This window comes from Nothobranchius furzeri, chromosome 8 (genome assembly GCF_043380555.1).
Source record: "Nothobranchius furzeri strain GRZ-AD chromosome 8, NfurGRZ-RIMD1, whole genome shotgun sequence".
In the NCBI taxonomy this organism is placed as follows: Eukaryota; Metazoa; Chordata; class Actinopteri; order Cyprinodontiformes; family Nothobranchiidae; genus Nothobranchius; species Nothobranchius furzeri.
The window spans coordinates 47311913-47331026 of record NC_091748.1 but is presented as its reverse complement, the minus strand read 5'-3'; the positions used below and the strand labels follow the sequence as shown (position 1 = coordinate 47331026).

At 42.3% G+C, this 19114-nt stretch overlaps 2 protein-coding genes across 5 annotated transcripts in view; one reads left to right on the top strand and one right to left on the bottom strand.

Moving 5' to 3' along the window:
* The window catches only part of ralgps2 (Ral GEF with PH domain and SH3 binding motif 2), a 98376-nt gene that overhangs the window by 64455 nt on the left and 14807 nt on the right, over positions 1-19114 (top strand). The window lies entirely within an intron of this gene.
* Positions 104-17937, bottom strand: angptl1a (angiopoietin-like 1a). 2 transcript variants are annotated; one of them, XM_015971672.3, is made up of 7 exons: positions 17705-17849; positions 9927-10004; positions 4798-5044; positions 4088-4702; positions 2152-2345; positions 1011-1281; positions 104-933 (listed from the first exon to the last, which is right to left on the bottom strand). In XM_015971672.3, exons 3-7 carry the CDS (start codon positions 4985-4987, stop codon positions 746-748), a joined length of 1458 nt encoding a protein of 485 aa, XP_015827158.3. In that variant the 5' UTR covers positions 4988-5044; positions 9927-10004; positions 17705-17849; the 3' UTR covers positions 104-745. The 2 variants fall into 2 exon arrangements, with proteins under 2 accessions (XP_015827158.3, XP_015827157.3); XM_015971671.3 differs by lacking the exon at positions 9927-10004 and having other exon boundaries at positions 17705-17937.

Here is a 19114-nt window from a genome sequence, read left to right as displayed (position 1 = left end):
CATCCAATGTGATTTGTTTCATAAATGTTTGTGTGTTTCTGCTCAGGTGTTGCTAGCTGGTCTTTATGTGGGGTTGTAAATTATACAGTTACAGGAAAAAGTATAAAGTTTCCAAGATTGACTATATTTTCTATAAACACTCAACAAATACATGAATGGCAGAGTGACAACACTGTGAACCTTGGACCTGAGTCGAATCACTCCTTTTTAAATTAACTTTAACAAATATAAAGCAAACTATATTTACATACCAAAGCCAGTTCAGCCTTATGCACACACAGACGGGTGAGTTTCCTCTTTTGGGGGGATTGCACAGAAACAAAACAAAAGTCCAGATGATCTCATAAATTAGGTACTGAATTGAACAAAGTGTATCTTCCACTGGTAGAAGATTCCGCAGACAATATAACTTTATATTGCTACTTTCTGTTGGTCAGTGTTGGCTGATCAAAATGAAAGTCATGCTTTACAAAAATGGCAGTTTCCCTTTATTATATACCAGAAAAGTAGAGTGATATTGGAGGACCTCTGGAGGAATGACAGCCCAGCCTGGTAGGTGGTGAAGAGCAATTCCTCAGCAGAACTCTAGTCATTATGGTCTGGCCATAGAAGCCTGTCCTGGTCTGTTTCTCAACTGTCTTTTACAATAGCAGAAATCACAATTCTGCCTTTTATATAAATTATTTATTAGCAAAGTGTTACGTGTAAGACACGGTGTGATTTAATGAAATCATAGATTGGAATCTCAGTCTATTGGTCGAATCATGAGGCGAACACACTTGAGAGAATAAAATCCTCCCCCATAGTCCGCCCAGAAGATCCCGTCTTGAAATTTGCTGCGGTAAACTCCCCCGCTGTACCAAACTCCATTCAAATTGGTCTGACCACAAGCGTTATACCACCAACCGCCCTTGTGGTAATGGGCACAGTTACCTAAAGAGAAGACAACACCATCAGACAGCAGAACCAGAGTGGCTTCTGAAGGTTATTTCATCAGAAGAATCACCTACCAGAGAACGTGTCCTTATCACGATCGAGTGTGGTGAATGCTTTGCCGTTGTTACTGCTGAAGGAGTCTCCAGCATTTCCTTGGTAGGTCCCGAGCCTCAGCTTATAACCCTCGCTCTCTGACTCCAGGTGGAAGCTGCTGTACTCGGCGTACACTTTCTTTCCTGCCCAGTCTTCCAGCTCTATCATCAGCCTGTAGTCACCCTGCTTTGCCAAGTTGAAGATGTTCTGCAGCCCAAGCCAGTGCTCCCCATCTATGTTGCCAAACCCTTTCTGTGGAGAACAAGAACCCCCAGGTCTTCAGTTGTGGATTACATTTAAATGTCACAGCATTTAAGTTTTCCATTCATTCAAGACAATAAGCAGTGCTGTGGTTTTGTAAATAACTGAATGCTGAGATATTTTTACTATGTTGTCAGCATATACCTGTGTCCAACAAACATACCAAATCAGAAAGAGATTAATGACCAAGTTTTATTGAGGCTGGTGCTTGTAATCAAGTAACCTGAGATCAAATCTGCTTCCTACTTGGATGATTATGTGTTGGAGATGCAATCCGTGACTTCTCACTTAACCTATTAGGTAACTGGCTGAATCAGTGGTGACTTGGCTGAGGCTTGAAGGAGAGTTGAGTACAGTAATTGCAAAGCTACTCACTTTTGTCCCTAATCCAGTTTACAACATCTAGTTATGTCCCTCAGGGCAAAGTCTTGATTTCCTTTTCTTCTTAAAAACAAAAAATAACATTGTAATTTTTCTGTGTTTTAATTTGTGTCATTTCCTGCAGATTGCAACAAACTCTTCTTTTTTTCTCTCATAAGTTTCCCTCTCCTGGATAAAATCAAGGGAAATCAGCTGAGACAAAATAAATGAGTGAAGGAATAATTACTGATGGGGTTGAAAGTAGCCATTTTTTCCTCTTGGTTCTTTTCTAACAGCATATTTATATGTAGATCCCTGGATATGGCAGTTCCTGTCTTGCTTAGTGACCCTAAAATGAACTGCTGCAGATTAGGTCACTTGAGAGGATAAAAAGTAAAACTATTAAAAAAATTCTAAATATTGTTACTAATTTGCGCAGTAAAGCTTCAGTTTTTGTCTTGTATTTATCCTGTTGCATTTATTGTTTCATCATAACTTTACCTTGTAGTTTTCCCAGTTTCGAAAGAAGTTGACCGAGCCATCTCTCCTTCTTTGCAGTACTGTCCACCCTCCATTGTCCAGGCCATGTTCGCACCAGGCTTGTATCAGTTGCTCACTGTTATCCGTCTTAAGCAGGTACATACCACTGGTGGTGTAGCCCGCCTGCCGCACCTGGTAGCAGTCTTTAAAAGGACCTGGAGATAGGTAGATGGTTGTAAAACGTGTAGTTGACTTACATACATACTTTTATAAAGTCAACTACACTTGTATAGAAAATACCAAAAATATTTGTGGCTGTATATAGTGTCATATCTGCAGTTGGTGAGATCATCAAGACTTCCTGTTGTTTGAAGATATATTTTGATGCATAGATTTGGATTTGAATCTGGATCCCCGGTTATAACAAACTATTTGTAGCGTTATCTAAAACTGAAGCATATTTTCTTAGTTTGCCCTCTGTGTGAATACTTATTAAACCAGCATGAACAAAGGCGTTTTGGGGGTAGGAGATAGTAGTGCAATGCTTCCAAACAGAAAGCCCAACCCTCATTATTCCTGTTTTTGTCCTCTGATGTCTTCAACAAATCTCATCCGGTCCTCCAGGTAAATGTTAAAAATATCAACATTACTTAGTGGTTTAAAGAGTGTTGCAGTAGACCAAACAGTGGTCAGGTGACGGGCATTTGCAGCTGTCCTGAATCTACATGGAAGAAAACCTTATATGGAGCCACAGTGGTTTGGTTTCACTGTTTGGTAAAAGGTGTATGACTACACACTCGACCACGGTTAAATAGGAGTACAGGAGATATATTTAAACAGTAAATTTTTATGCTTTTTACTCATCAAAATCCTTCCGCCCTACAATTTTACTTTCTGCAAATACTCGTCCATGTCACCACATCCTACCTGTGTTTCTTTTTATTTCCACTTTGAAGCTACAAAGCATCAACATATTAGCCTAGTTTATATTGCTGTAGATTTATCCACCTATGTTATGTAATTATTCATATTTTTATGCTTTATTGATGATTGGTTTTGTTTGAGTTCTCTGTCAGAAGAGTAAAATAAATGTTTTGGACTAATTATAAATTGACATTTACTGAAAGTTGCTTAATTATTATAAATTGATTATTGTAAAAGTATAAGTTTCTTTTTTGAAACTTCCTCTACTCATAATCTTTAGTACTTCCCATGGGTCATATTTCTTCACCATGTTATTCTTCTTTAAGTACATGTACAGTCATTTATTGTCACTTTTTAAAGCCCAGTTATGGATGGTTTGAGCCATCTAGCTTTTAGGTTGTATAACCCTTGTCAACAGTCCTGGCCATAATTCAACCAACAGCTGACCCAAGTTTTAGGGAGAGTTTCCAGGTAGCATCTTAATGTAGCAAATTGGTCTCAGAGATGGTTATTTTCAGATCTCAGAGTAAACTCTGGAGAGTGCCCTCGTCTAAACAATTCAATCTGATTGGATAGTTTTGGGTTGGAGTCTCGAGTCTTAATGGAGTGAATAATCCATCAGATTTGCTCATTGTTTCACTATATCTTGGTTCTGCTACATCTATAAATATAGTGATAATAATAGTAAACCCCAGTAGTGTCGCCACTCTAAAATGCCGTTCAGTGGTTTTCAAAGACGTCTAATCCACATCTCTAATATAATATAGTACATCTGCTCTATTGTGTCCAGCCAAAACAATCAGCCAAGTGGGGACGTAGGAATGCATGATTTCACTGTCTCAGTAGCATGCCAAGAAAAGCCAACAGTACTGACTGAGTGAATGGACTTTGTATTGCATCCTTTTGCTAATTGTACTTAAGTAGTTTTTACAGGAATGAGAATTTTTTTTGTGTATTTACTCCTGTTCAGCTTCCTCTTTGAATTTCAAAAAGTTGATATATTCTCCCATCACCCTGAGCTGTTGGTACGTACCGTCAGAGGTGAGTGTTCCCTGTGGTGGAGGTGGATCCATTCCAAAAGGACTTCTTGTGGGAGACTCTCTACGTGACGCTCTGGAAAAGGCCTGGTTCTTTGTCACAATTTCATTGGTGAAACGATTGTCAATTGGTATGTTCTCTGGCACCACCTGAACCAGCGGAGGGACTGGAGGCAGCTCGCTGCGCCCCAGCGTCCTCAGGCATTGCTCTTCCAGTGCAGAGATGAGAATTGACTGGTTGTTTACCACACCAGCCATTGTGGCAAATCGGGCTTCCAACTCCTTGTACCTGGAGGCCAGCCGCATCATCTCTGAGGTCACATTAAGGACGCGGTTCTCCAGCTGGACCAGCTCTAAAGAATTGTCTCTTTTCCTGATGATCTCATGCAGCAGCTGCATATAGAGCTGGGTCACCCTGGAGTTCATGTTCCTGCTCTCTTTCCGCAGCAGCTTCATCTCATTCACCAAGTTGCCGTCTACCTCTACCACCAGCTGCAGCGTCTCAATCTCACGCCGCTGTTTGTTGAGAACCTCCCGTACATCTGAAATGTCCATTCGGGTCACTCTGTCTTTGTCTGGCTCAGGGCCCGTGGTGCTGGCACAGATTGGACCTGATGACAGAATAGAATTATTTAGAAGATTAACAGGAAATGGGGCAATGCGTATCGTGTAGCCTTATTATGCTGAAGTGGTATTCCCTCTTTACCTGTGATTCTCTGCTCTGGTACTAGGAATGTGTAGGAACACTTTTTAGCATCAGTGTCCTGCAGAGCTCTTTTAGTCCTGAGGAGGGAAGGCTCGTTGACGCTCCGGATGTTCCTGGAGCTCCTGCAGTGACTTTCTTCCCAGAGAGAAAGACAGAGTAGAGCACACAGGCTCCAGATAAGCCCCTGCATTCTGCTGGTGGGCCTGATGGACTGATGGGCAGCTACTGGGACTCCCTCCAGGCCTCCCTAAAAGAGTACAAGACCATCCCTGTTAAGGACACTTTGACCAACAACATTAATATTAGCAAAACAGTTTATTCAATGCTTCTCCACAACAAACGTCCCTCTTAAAATGTAAAGAAAACAGTATTGGATTTTTGTAGTGTTCAGTAGCAGATTGTTGCTCTGTATAGTTTTTCTGTGTAAAGAGTGGAATAAAGGAGCTTTTCTATCAGCCAGTTGGACGAGGTCTGCTTTCTGTCAGATAAATTCTCAGCTGACACACACCCCTTTTTTCTGTTGGTTTCCCACTAATCAGGACTGTTGATTAGAAGCTTGGGCTAATCTTTGATATCTGGCCTTACATTTACATTCTCTGTTTTTTTAACAATAGCATGAAAATGGTCTTTTCTTAAAGGGCAAGTCACATCAAAATCAACCTTTTTTAGCTGATAACTAGTATAAATGATTGTCTAATAGTTTTGTAGACATGTGTAGTTATTATTTTTGCATTTGGTAAATGGTAAATGGCCTGTATTTGATATAGCGCCTTCTAGAGTCCTGGAACCTCCCAAGGCGCTTTACAACACAATCAGTCATTCACCCATTCACACACACATTTACACACTGGTAGGGATGAGCTACAATGTAGCCACAGCTGCCCTGGGGTGCACTGACAGAGGCAAGGCTGCCGAGCACTGGCGCCACCGGTCCCTCCGACCACCACCAGCAAGCAACGGGGGTTAAGTGTCTTGCCCAAGGACACAATGACAGCGACAGACTGAGCAGGGCTCGAACCTGCAACCTTCCGATTACGGGGCGAGCACTTAACTCCTGTGCCACCGTCGCCCATTTTGATGCAGTTTCTTTGAAAACTCTAAATTCTGTCTAAAAACGTCAGTCTAGCGCCCTCTTCATCTCAAAAGTATAGAACACGTTTATTTTGAGTCGGTTTTAGCCAGTGGCTAACGGGAACGATGCTACGTATTTTAGAAAAGTACTACGTAGCAGCTCTGTGGCTGTAGGTTATAAAAGCACCGCGGTCTCAACCAGCCTTGTAGCACTCGAGGCTCGGATTAGCCAAAAGTGAGTTGTGCTGTTGTTAGCATTGTGTCAGGGTCCTAGCAAAACTTCTAGTATTGTAATTATTTAGTTCTAGTAGCTTGGCTGTTAGATTGTAGTTTAGTGTTTTTTTACATGTGACTCTTTCACCAACTTGATGGAGTTTAAACCAGGTTATGCTGGTTTGAAGAGCATTTCACAAATTAGTCCAAACCGTTCCAGTAATTAGCCAGATCCCGCCGACTGCTCTTTTGATCTGATCAGAAGCCCCTGAACTTGTTATGGTACCAGACTTTAGCTCTGCCATCTCATACACCCTCATGTAAAACACTCTGACCCCAAATTCCAATGCAGCTTCATGTGAGTCGAATTAAAAATACCAACAGAAATGTTGGTAGGAGGTAGTATTTATGTTTCACTTAAAAAGTTTTACAAACATACACAGGCTGGCAGGCACCTCAGGGGTGTTCTGGCTCTTGGAGAGTACAGACACTTTTTTCCTCCTCTCCTCCCTATCTTATCCCAAGGCTCTTGTCTGTCTTTGGGTGTACGGCGCTTCTGCATTTTTTCTGGAAACTGGAAATTATTAAAAATGGACCTGGTCAGTTGGTCTCTCAACGCGATTAACAAAATTTTTTCAACGATGAGAACGGGAGAAGGGGCTCCCGGATGCCCCGCTGGGACAGAGCCGGCTAGGCATATCGTGGACTCCTGGAAACAGTGGAACCGGATCTGCCTCTCTCAACTGTCTGTAGAGTATTCTGAAGACGTGGTGTTGGTGTCGGGTTTCTTGCTGTTTGGTCTGAGCGGTTGCCTGGCTTACCGGAAAATTAATTCAATTCAAAGATACTTTATTTATCCCAGAGGGAAATTAGAGTTTCAGTACACACAATTCTGAGATCAGAGATACATAGGCAAAGACACATGACACATGACAAGAATGGGTGACTGTGGTCATTCGCAACCCGAGTCGCGCTACCTTAATAGAGATCAGAGGGTTTACATGAGGATTGGGTCAGGTGGAGAAAAAAAAGGCACTTTAGAGTTACCCTCCACAGGGAGGGCAGCTTTGCTATGCAAAAAACACCTCAGACAGAAATGCAACAGACTTCAGACATAACACAACATAAGTGTCCACTAGGTGGGGTGGTAGGGTTGGGGACTCTCCACACATCAGTGAATGCAGCCGCGATGAGCAGCGCTCGTCACCTCAGTCAGGTCGTTGGGTTTAGAGAGCACAGTGACTCCTGGAACGATTCAGCGGCCTTCACAGCTCGCAGTCCCGCCCAGGCTGGGATAGGGAGACATAGTTGCCATGAGCTTTTGAGGAATATTGGCTCAATCCCGGAGCTCAGGGATGGATTACACCTCGCTGTGAACGCACACACTCATATAATTGTCGAGATAAGTCGTAAACTTGGAACTTTGGCGGAGATTCAGGCTCTGGCACAGAAGATGGATTCGATCAAAGAGAGAGTTGACGGATCAGCGCGGTTGGGAAGAGATTAATTTATGCCATTATTGGATCGAGAGTGGTTGGAGACCAACAGAACTTTAAGACAGAGAGGAAATTATCTCTGTCTGGCCCCAAAACAAGTTCTTATCTGAATCTGGTGCCCTTGAGCCAGTGAGGCTGAAGTGTTTACTCCCCTCGGAAGAAATGTGGAATGCTGCCGTCGCCATGGCAACTCTGTCTCCCTATCCCAGCCTGGGCGGGACTGAGTTTCCAGGAGACACGGTGCTTTCTAACCCAATTTCCTCCCTTGCCTGTCCAAACGGAGGTGACGAGCGCTGCTCATTGCGGCTGCATGCACTGATGTGAGGAGAGTCCCCAACCCTCCTTCCCCACCTAGTGGACACTTATGTTGTGTTATGTCTGAAGTCTGTTGCATTTCTGTCTGAGGTGTTTTTTTGCATAGCAAAGCTGCCCTCCCTGTGGAGGGTAACTCTAAAGTGCCTTTTTTTTCCTCCACCTGACTCAATCCTCATATAAACCCTCTGATTACTATTAAAGTAGCACGGCTCGGGTTGCGAATGACCACAGTCACCAATTCTTGTCATGTGTCCATGTCTATGTATGTATGTCCGATCTCAGAATTGTGTGTACTGAAACACTAATTTCCCTCTGGGATTAATAAAGTATCTTTGAATTTAATTTGAATGAAGCAAAGAAGAAGAAAAAAATCTAACTGTTCAGATATCTGTTTTCTGTGGGCTAAATGTGGGTTTTGGGGCTTCAGTCTTTACAGATTGTAGCTCTGTCTCACTGCTGTAACCCGACCTGTTTTAGGACAGGGCTGTTGTTCTTTTATTTTCTGTTCACAGTCGCTCCTTTCCTCGATGGCATATCATTGGGCCTTACCTCCACCCTGAAACCGTGGCCCTGTGCGTCTCTCTAATGACGCCATTGTGGTTCTGGCAGTTATGTCATTTGGAACATTGTTTGTCAGGGACAGGATTACAGCTAGGTCTGCAGTTCACTTGTGTGGGAGCGTGCGGTCTTTATGTTGTATTGTGTAAGCTATTTCCTTCTGCATGATTAAGTACTGACTGTCCAGAAATTTTATTAATTTTCATGGTTGAGAGAGCTTTTTTTCCAGCCGTCTGACAGCAGAACCAGGTACTGTATCCTAGCTGACCTCAGTGGGAGCTTCTAATGACTTTACCAGCAATATCACTTTCCACTGTGTCCTCTCTTAAACTAAGGCTGCATTTGCATGGTTGCTAGACAAAGACAAGTGTGTTAACATTGTTACAGCTGCAACTCATCCGTTTGCTGCTACAGGACTTGTTTGTCCTTCATATCCTACTCTTTTCCATCGCTCCTGTCTTCCTGAGTGATTACTACCAGGGCAGTTTGCTCGGAGTATGAAGCCAAATGTTTTTGATGAAACCATAGCATATCAAAGACATTCCAGACACTGTGAGGTCACTTTACCTTTACATAGTTTACATGGTTTCCCCAGAACAGCCAGAGATCTTTTTAATTAATAATTCATCTTAACAAAAACCTGCCCACCTATCTCACAGAAATATGTTTTCCTGTAAATATATCACATCACTGTTGCAAATATTAGAAATTTGAATGAAATTCCTTGCGTTTGACTTTAGTAGTGCATGGTATAACCAGTATACGGTTGATATGATATAAATGTAGCCACTGGTAGAGATTTTCTCTTCATCTTCATTCATCTTATGACAATTTTTGTGTTGCATTGTTTGGAAAAAGCATCTTAAAAACATAAAAATCCTTTGAGATGTTTTGTATTTTTTAAAACAGGTTTTGAACATTAAACGTAATTTAAAGGTTCTATATCATGCTATTTTAAACCTTTGAGAGCAAAGGTAGGCAAAACACCACCCACCCAGACGAAATGTACCTGCAAGAGCGTCTTGGAGTGTGTTGCTATGATAGTTCAGAGGTTAAGACGTCTGTCTGCCGTCTTTGTTTTGCCATGTGCTGACGAGGGTTAGAATTCTGGTGGTGTCAGTAGTAATTTATGTAGCCAGCTGAAGCAGATTTCATGTTTTTATATTTTAGTTTTATTGATTATTTTCTGGCAAATATCTTGTGTTTCTAAACATTTTTGAATTTGGTCATTTCTAAGCAGCATTTTAGTTGATTTACTATGCACACCTCATATGGACTCATACTGGCTAAAGAAAAGAAAAAAAACATTAGTCCTTAAATTTTAAACAATTTACCACTAAAGGGTTGAGAACATACTGGTAAGTGTAGCTAAAAAAAAAAAGAAGAAAAACAGTTACTGCTCCGACTGAGATGGGAACCTGTGCAAAAGGGCATCTCAGCCCAGCGCTCTAAGCACTGGACTACCAAGTCTGTTACCTGACAGCAGACGTATCCTGTGCTGGGCACAGGAGGCAGGTTTCAAACCCCAGATCAGATTCATCAGAGGAGTGGGGCCTGGTCCCAGGAGGCAGAAAATGGAATGACATACAAGTTTTACATCAGTCTGTTTTCATGATTTTCAAAGTAAAATTCTATATTTGCAGCTGAAACAAGAAAATGCATGAATGCAGCCAAAAATGGGTCTTTTACATAAAGTAAACAACAATAATACCACATGCTAAACAGCTCTAGAAAGTGGATTTTCCATTATATGGCCCCTTTAAATGGCATTCTACACTTTGTAGAAATATTTGTTCTGCTGCAATTGATCTGGTAGGTGAGAACTTTGACATGCATACACAAAAGAAAATAATATATTATGACATTATCATTATCGCACGTGCTTCAAAATATATTGCAATATAGATTTTGGGCCATATTGCTCAGTCCTATTTGGCTTTTGAGAACAAAGTGAGAGATTCTGTTTTCCCCGTCTTTGTACATGCAAGTGTGAGGACCTGACTTGCATCAGCAGAGGCTGCAGTGGAAACTGCTGCAGTGAACATCTGGTGCGTTTTAGATTCAGCATCAACAGGCTGAAGATGCATGTCCCCACATACCTGAAAAACACCAACGTGGTGTTTTCTGAGAGTGCTGCACTTAATCTTCTTGTCGTGCATTCACCTTTATTTTAGCTTACAGTAGAAATGTTCACTTTTGTTTTTAATATATTCAAATTCAACAAGCAAAGTAAAACACAGAATTGGTTTGAAAGCAAGAGTTCACGTTAGTTTTTTGGATATGCTGTCATGAAAGACAACTGTATAACTCGCAAAGATTAGCGGTCTTAATCTACATTATTAAATGCTTAATGGCACCATCAGGATGTGCCTTAGAGGAGCACAGTTATGCTTACAGCCTCTGCAGGGACTGCACATACACATATGGAGAGCTGCAGGCCGAAAGGCAAAAACAGTACTTGATCTGAAACGATGCTGTGGAAAGTAGTAGAGTCAAGGTAAAAGCAGCAGTGATGGAAAATGGGTCATGGCCTTTTTTTCCATCCTGGCCTGAAGTCATGACTAAACTTAAGGCAGAGACTCAAGGAAACTGCTCCCATTCACTCACATTTTTCTGGCTCTAGTTTTTCATCTAATGTGTTTAATGTGCAAACCAACCCCTCTTTTATTTCCTTTTTTTGAATACTTTTCTTCCTCTTTGCCGTATTTTTTATTTCTCTCTTCAGCTACGTTTAGCAAAGACTCAAGGAAGGCATGCGCTGCAAGTTGTGCACCAAAGACAGGAAGCTAAAACTCACTGAAAAATGATTAGATTTATTAAATGTCCTGTTGGCTTGGTTTTACTGACAAACAGCTTATTTATTTTTTAATAATGTCCATGTGCAGTCAGTGAAATATTACATGGGAAAAGTGATATGCAGCAGTTAACATAGCCTAGCCTGTGTTTTGGCAACACTTCTGAACATAGAACATCTTCTGTGTTGCTCCTCTGGGTCTTCACTCCCCAATAACTCTTAATTGTGAGAAGATGTGTCTTTCTAATGACTCTCTCATATTCTTTTCCTCTGTACTTTAATACACTCTGTTTGATTCCTTTGTTTAAACTGAGTTTAAACATCTTTCCGAGACAAATGTCTGTAGCTCTGACTGTGATTTATCCTTTCTGTTCATGGGGTTCGCATTTATGATTTCCTGATAGAGATGAGCCATCCATCTGTTAACAAACACCACTTTGGCTTGTGGTTTTAATGATAATTTAACTTTGGTGTCATACTGACAGACCTCTGGACGGCTTTACACAAACACAAATACCTTGTTTGTCTCTACACACGTCTACGTTTCCTCCATCTCTTATTCACATCCCATAAACAAGAAGCGATGAATAGTCACGTCACATAATGTGACTTTATCATTCTGCTGGTGACAAATAGTCCAAAGATGCAATTAAAATGTGAATAATTAGGTTTATCCAGCACTGGTTTTGAGTTCAGGATCCTGTTTTTGCCTGAACTCCTGGATCCGAGCAGCCTGGCCAGCCATCCTATTTAAGAGAATTTATAGTCTGGCCACGATCCATTGACGGCTCTCAGTCAGGATCTACGGTTGTCTTTCAAACTGTTCCCACGTGCTATTGGGTAATTACCAACATGACGTACTCACCGCTACAGATGTCAGTCAACAAGGCAGTCCGTCAAAAAAGATGCAAATACATTATTTTTCTAAGTGAACTCAAGTAACTCCATCTGCTCTCAATTCAAAGAAAAGTCCAAGTCAGAAAAGTCCAAAGTTGAATCCAAAGCTATTTCAAATGAGCTGTTGGGTCTTGTTTTTTCAGTAACATCCCGCCTACAGAGTGCTGTGATTGGCCCATCAAACCAATAGAGCGCTGTGATTGGAATAGTACGGATGTTAGTCTATTGGGCAGTCCGCCATTACATCATGGAAGAACTACATAAAACATGAAAAAACACGAAACAATACGTTGTTTTTCTAAATGAACGTTCTTTGATTTTTCTGCCACAATACTGGCCGGGCTTTCGGAGGTCCTACACTGACACGCAAAGCAAAATCATTTTGCTTCAGCAAAGGATGGTCTAGATTCTTGGCTAGGATCTGAGTTGAGTGGGTTTACATAAAAAAAAACTCTGAAAATGATCATCTACAAGGACAGAAGAGATTTAAAAATCAGCCAGAGTCTAAAGAAAAGAAAACACCTCTAGAAAGTCTGAAGAGCTATTGATCAAGATCTATTTAAAGATTAAAAGATGGTTGGTTCATTATGGAGGCAAGTCATTAATAACTCTTCTCTATTTTATGTAGTCTCTGTAAGTAATGACAAATAAATGATGTGCATAGAAAACAATTCAAATAAAACCAAACATGAAACCTTGATGAAAGAAACCTGTTCAACACCTAGGCTGATTCATGTCAGCAGGCTCAGATGAATGCATGTTCAGATTTAGTAGAAATACTAGTCTGGATGCATTTATCAGCCTATGAGACTGGCCGTCTCACTGCTAGAAATATGTCTGTGTTTGTAGGTTTCTGTGCTCAGGGTGTCGAGCTCTCCTGCAGTGATTTACCATTTCTGATGAGTCAGTCTGCAGCCTGATGGATTGCAGTGAGTGGGAACCATAAACTTGGATAAATTTTATTTGGACTTTAAACTAAACGTATTTCCCAGCCACAAAATCCCCCGCTTCCACCCCTCTATCTGTTCTTCAGACTTTCCCACAAGAAGTCCAAAAAACCCTGAAACACGCAACACATCAGGACTTGTCAGAAAAAGGGCAAATACTGGAAAAACGAAATGTAGAGGAGCAAAAGAACCGGAATCAACATTGAAGCAGCAAAAATAAACATTAACGTGGTCTTACATAACCACATGGATGTTAGCATCACTGCTTCAACGAGCAAATTGCAGGTTACATTTTTTTTCTAATTCATATAAAATACTGTCCAAAAAATACTACTTAAAAAAGCTTATTGTGGATATTTCGTTTTAAAATATGTAACAGCAGAGTTTCTCTAGTAGAAAGTGACCTTTCTCAGCAAAACTTCCAAAAATGCTCTTTTTTCTAAATCTGAACCTCTGATGTAACCAAAGGGAGTTAGGAGCTCGCCGCTGCCTCAGCTCAGTGTGGAGAGAGGGTAGTTTTATGGTAGAGAGGTCATGTTATCCAGTCAGGGTGTGTGTTTTGTGGATTGTGTTCATTTTGATAAACTAGAGTCTGTGAAGGCTGTACCAACTCCAGCGTGTCTGGACATCGAGTCCACGGGTTTCCAGACAAGCGAAACAACACCTCTATCTCCGTGCCGGAGGGCGTTTTGTGCAGCTGAGACGAGACTTCTGTAGCTCACATCGGTCGGTACCGGAACGGAGAGGTCCGGGCTGGGCTCCGGAGACCTGTGGCGGGGTTTAAAAAATTAAATGCGGATTTCTGGAGCTCAGATCACCGTCAGAACCAGGTCAGAACCGACCACCAGAAGAGGCGCGCGGCTCAGCGGGACAGCTGATTTCCAGGTTGGAACCGGATCAGAACCGCCACACCAGGAGAGGATGCGCGGCTTTTAAAAATACCAGTTCGACTGTCTCGCTCGTCTTTGGGTCAAATCCAGCTCACAGCAGCCCGCATGAGCTCCAGAACCGGATCACGGGCGTCTCTCTCCCTCCCACTAAGAGCTAAACTGTTACGTGCACAGCCAAAGGCTCCCCTCCTTCCTACTGACCATGATGTCACAAGTCATCACTTTGGTCCATAACTGAGCTAGCTACATTAATTCTCATTTCTGATTTATTTTTTTCTCTTATGCTAGCTTAAAGAATTAGTGACAAATGAACAAGAGGAACCGGCTGCAAATAGAGTGCAAATGAGACCCAAAGAGTAGCCGTAAACAAGTCTAGCACAAATAAAACAAAGAGAACAGCACACATGCTGGGAACCAATAAAAACGAGGACAAAACTCATAAATGCCTCCTTAACAAAACTGGAAAAACATTCCAGAGATCAAATAGTAATAATGTTTTAGGCCTGTTTATTACATGTTGCAAAGCCAACATCTGAGGGTGTAATCAGGGCAGAGGGTAAAGACCAGCAGTTATTCATTTCTCTAGTTTGAAATGAAATGAGACATAAAACGATCCCGTTTAGACTGTTGGCGTGATCTCCTGAAGTCTCACTGAATGAAACTTGTCAAAATATACATTTAAATCAATATAAAACTCAGATAAAGTAATCATTAGATGTACATCAATAAAGGACATTTAGGTCAATTCAAGATGGCACCCACCCTTACACAATATAAACAAACTAGAACTGTTATTAGCCAATAATGATCTCCAACACACTGACTACTTGTAAAATGTTGGATTGTGCAAAGGCCAACTTTCAGGATTTGACCTAAAATGACTAAGTGAACCATTTCTCATCATAAACTGATGCTGGTTTTAAACTCTGGCTTAAAAGATGGAAGATGAAGTGCTTTCCTGAAACACTCAACTCTCTTCCTCTAACTGCACCCAGATTTACATCATTTATCTTTTCAAACACCAAAAATAGCAGAACCATATGGTTTTCATGAACAGTTACATCTTGAAATGAATTCAGTGTTAGATTTTAAAGGACCAGTTGGTGTTGAAGTGGCCTTGTGGTTAAAATATCAGGAACCCTCTCGAGGAAATGTTTTCTGTCTCCTGCTTTCTAGGCACCGAGTTGTCGGCCTTCACACCGTTTTATAGTAAGCGGCAAAAACCCCAAAGGCCCCGGAGGCCCCACTGGCCCCCATCCGTTTTGCTTCTTCTGTAGAGAAACTCTAAACATGTGGGCTGATGTTGGGGTCAGAGGTCTATATGTGGGATTAGTGTGCAGCCCCACCCTTCCTCTCCCGCACCCACCCGCTCATGGTCTCCACAAACCCTGCAGTCAATTGGTCTTTGTGTGAAGTGGATCCCCCCAGCCCCCTTTGGTTTTATGCACAGCACACACAAAATGGAAAAAAGTATTCACACAAAGTTCCTTTAAGGCCACCCAAACCGAGACTCGACCTGTTGACAGGATCCTCCATGCTTTCATTCTCTCGTGTTCCTGAATATATATTTTAATTCCTCTGCTTCAGATCTCAGCAGCATACATATATTCGTAAACAACTTTGTACCTAAATAAAGGGCTGCCAGGGGTGACAGGTGTTCTGTTTTCTAAATCAAACTGCTTTAGGCTGTGAACAAATCTACAACAAAGAGTTGGAGGAGAGTCAGGAGACAACGGAGAGCTAGGACGAGGGAGCATAAAAGATTTACGACGCTCCTCCTGGCTGGATATAGAGAATCTTCTGATTTAGGAGAAGACTCGTAACATTGTGTATGTTCTTTGTTGGTATTTATTCCTCCTCCGAGTCACACCTCACCTTAAGCTCCTGCGTCGGGTTACACATGTTTCCTATTAGCTGAATCAACACAGAAAAGCACATAAATTTGCTCAAACTGCTTTGCTCTCCAGTGCCCACTGGCTCTGCTCAGTTACTCGCCGCTACGTCTCGTGTGTTTATCCCGGCCTCTTGGCTGACCTCTCACCCCCTGGTGTGACCGGTCTGCTCAGCTGTGTCTAAGACCTCATTAAGGGGACTCAGAATGTGCTTAACAGGGTTGCTACAGGCTTTACTCTTCATTTAATATATCTTGGATAAGAGCTCTTTTTCTCCTTGTAGTTTTTAAAAGTTTGAGCTTTAAGCGATAAATGTTGTCCACGCTGTTTTCCTCTGGGTGGTTCAACCCTATTTAATCCATTTAGGCCATTTTTCTTAGCTTTTTTAGGGTGTTACACATATCAGATCAGATGAGATGTTTGAAACTCATTTGCCTTTAAAGGGTTGGTACACACTGAATGATAAAATGTGATTGGATGCTTGCTTGTTACCCAAAACCCACAGCTGGTTGATGCTAGCTGGATGAGTTATTGGAGTCTGGCACAGGTCAGCTGGAAAGTGCTCTGCAGTTTGGCAGCTTCCTGATTGCCATTTATTGGATGGTTCTGGAAGTTTAAAAAAACTTCCCAGAAAAATGTGTCAGTCACAGGTGGAAGGTTAAGAGAATAGTTGGATTATGTGTTTGGATTGGTCGTAATGACCCGTTTTAAGTCTTCTCACCTGCCCAACCCTCTTTTCCTCCAGGCTCAGATGAGCCAGAGGACCGATCGCTGGCAGACCAGCCAAGAACGTTCTGGACAGCTGCTCCTGACTCCTCTTTATCTTAAGCTTTCTCTTCTGTGTTCCAGCCTGAGTTATTGATATCCTGATTTATTACTCGAAGGGAAAAGTGAGGAAGCCTGTGAAATGTTTTCTTAGCCTTTTAGTTCAAACTATTCCCCCCCCCGAAGCACCGGTGCGTGTCTCTCGTGGTCGGTTACAGCATTCACAGATGTGGCTCGGTAGAATGTTTTCCACAGATCCGACCAACACACCAGGATGTTAGTGGAAACATTTGAAGGCATTTGTGACTTGTTGATATGGAAGCTCACCAGACTGATGCTTTTAGACTTCAAAGCACTTGCTGCCACAGCAAGGTTGTGACTCAAGTGTCTCGTCTCCAGCAGGCTGTGCATGAAAAGGATATGACTAGGCTAAGCTTGGAGTGTCTTATCAACACCACCCAGCTTCCTTTTAAAGGGGCCGTGTGCTTTCCTTTAAGCCCTGAAAGCTGCACTGCGTCCCAGTTTGTGTCACATAGATGATCACGTGTTTAAAGTCATGTCACCTTCTCATAATGATCTAAAACCAGCTCCTTCCCTCCACCTCTCTAAGCTTCATTTCAGTTTGTTGAATTGGGAAACCTGAACTCTCCCCAAAAATATAAACATTCCTGCTGCCAGAGATCAAATCTCTCCATCTGATCCAATCATCCTCTCTCGCTGGAATGCCCTTCTCTCACTTTTTCTTCTCTCTCTAACTTTCTGTTTCTCTTCAGTCTTGTTGTGGTGAATTCCAGAGAGCATTCAGTACTTTTAAGGCGTTCTGGCTTGAATGTGAAAGAGTAAAAACAACTGATTAAAGATTGCTTCTTGTTTGATCTGGCTGTGTCTGGTAATCCTTCTTTTGTAACCATGGCAGTGAGACTAAAGAGGAAAGCTGGAGATGTGTTGTTGCCTCTGCATCCCAATGCCTCAGCCAGAGCTCTCACAGCTGTCCCTACATTCATGCATGCTCTCTGCACACACACACCACAAAACAATATAAAACAGACAAAAGTTGACAAACTTTTACCTTCTTTCTGACACCAGTAGTGATGTTTTCCTGCAGTTATAGTTTCACGCGTGTGTCGTGTTGTTTCTTCATTGAGCTGCAGTGCTCAGGACTCATCTCGCTGCCTCCTCTTTGTCCCAACGCTCTCAAGGTGCTCCCCTCAACCCGCTCCTCCAGTGTGTAGCTGTGAGTCACAAGGCTTTAATTAAGGCCCTGCTTCACAAAGATGTGTCTCTTCGTAGTCTCAGTTGTCCTGGGGCTCAGGCCGGCGCATGGTTCAAAAGCCGGCCACTTCAGCAGTCGGTGCTCCAAACACTCGTGCCTTCAGTTTTTCACAAGGGATGGGGGAACTTAGAGGAGGGAGGGGCAGGAGGAAGAAGGGGGATGAGGGTGTGGGAGTTGGAGATTGCTTCTTTTTTTTTCTTTCATTTATTTTTCAGCGTTGCCCTGCCCACTCCTGATGTCATTCTAAAAGAACAGGATGTTAAATGAGAAAAACAGGGATGCATGATTACATAGTTACAGTAATCGTCACAACTCGCAGAACGAGGAAGTGGTTTGAGTAAACGGAGACCAGATCTGGTGGAGTTCTGAGTCAGCTGCACGAGCTGCTTTGACCCTCATTTGTCCTAAAGTACACCTTCGAGTTCCCCTCTATTTGTTATGGCTGCCATCTTTAGCACAAGCAGAGCTGTTTGTAATGCTGCTGGGCTTTTCTTTTGGGTGCGTTGCTGTCGAGAACAGCTGGACACCGAGACCAGAAGATAAAGCTGATTTGTGGTGCCATCGGAGCAGAATTCTTACTCCAGGTGGAGTCGGAGCTTCTTAGTTATTTGCTGCTGCCTTTTTTTATGACCGGTGCTGTTAACTTGTGTTTACAGGACAGACGTGATGTTTAAATTATCCTTGTTCAGACACGTTTCTGTAACCACATATCTTGTCCGATATTGATCCTCAGGGTTTTTCCACAGTTGCGATGCGTATAATGACCATGTACGCCGACCTCAGGATTTCTGAGAGTGAATCTGGGAGCTGATGGCTCAGGCAGTATGGATTTAGGCATGACTAACTGCTGGTATCCCTGACATGTTTGCAGAAGAGCAGCCATAGCGGTTAAGCCCTCAGGATCCCTCTCTTCCTCCTCTTCTCACCATCTCTCACATTCCCCTCTGCTGCCAAGCCTCTTACCTGCAAACTGCTTCTTATTCAGATGCTGGTATGAATGCACGCACAATTGCATGTTTGAGATCATTTTTTGAGAAAGTCCTGCAGTTTGTTCTACTGTAACTGAATGCATGCATGTCGTAGCACAGCAAAGAGGAGGGGGGGTGGATTTAATTTTCTTTAGTCTAATATGCGATAACTTTTCTGTCATCTGCTCTCAATCTCGACCCTGGCGTGAGAAAGAAACATTGAGCGAGTCAAAGAGGA

Coding starts and splice junctions, on each gene's coding strand:
- angptl1a (XM_015971671.3), bottom strand. CDS start 4,987: ATGCAGGGGCTTATCTGGAGCCTGTGTGCTCTACTCTGTCTTTCTCTC. Junction 4,703..4,797: donor ACCAGAGCAGAGAATCACAG/GTAAAGAGGGAA, acceptor TTCTGTCATCAG/GTCCAATCTGTGCCAGCACC. Junction 1,282..2,151: donor GAAACTGGGAAAACTACAAG/GTAAAGTTATGA, acceptor TGTTCTCCACAG/AAAGGGTTTGGCAACATAGA.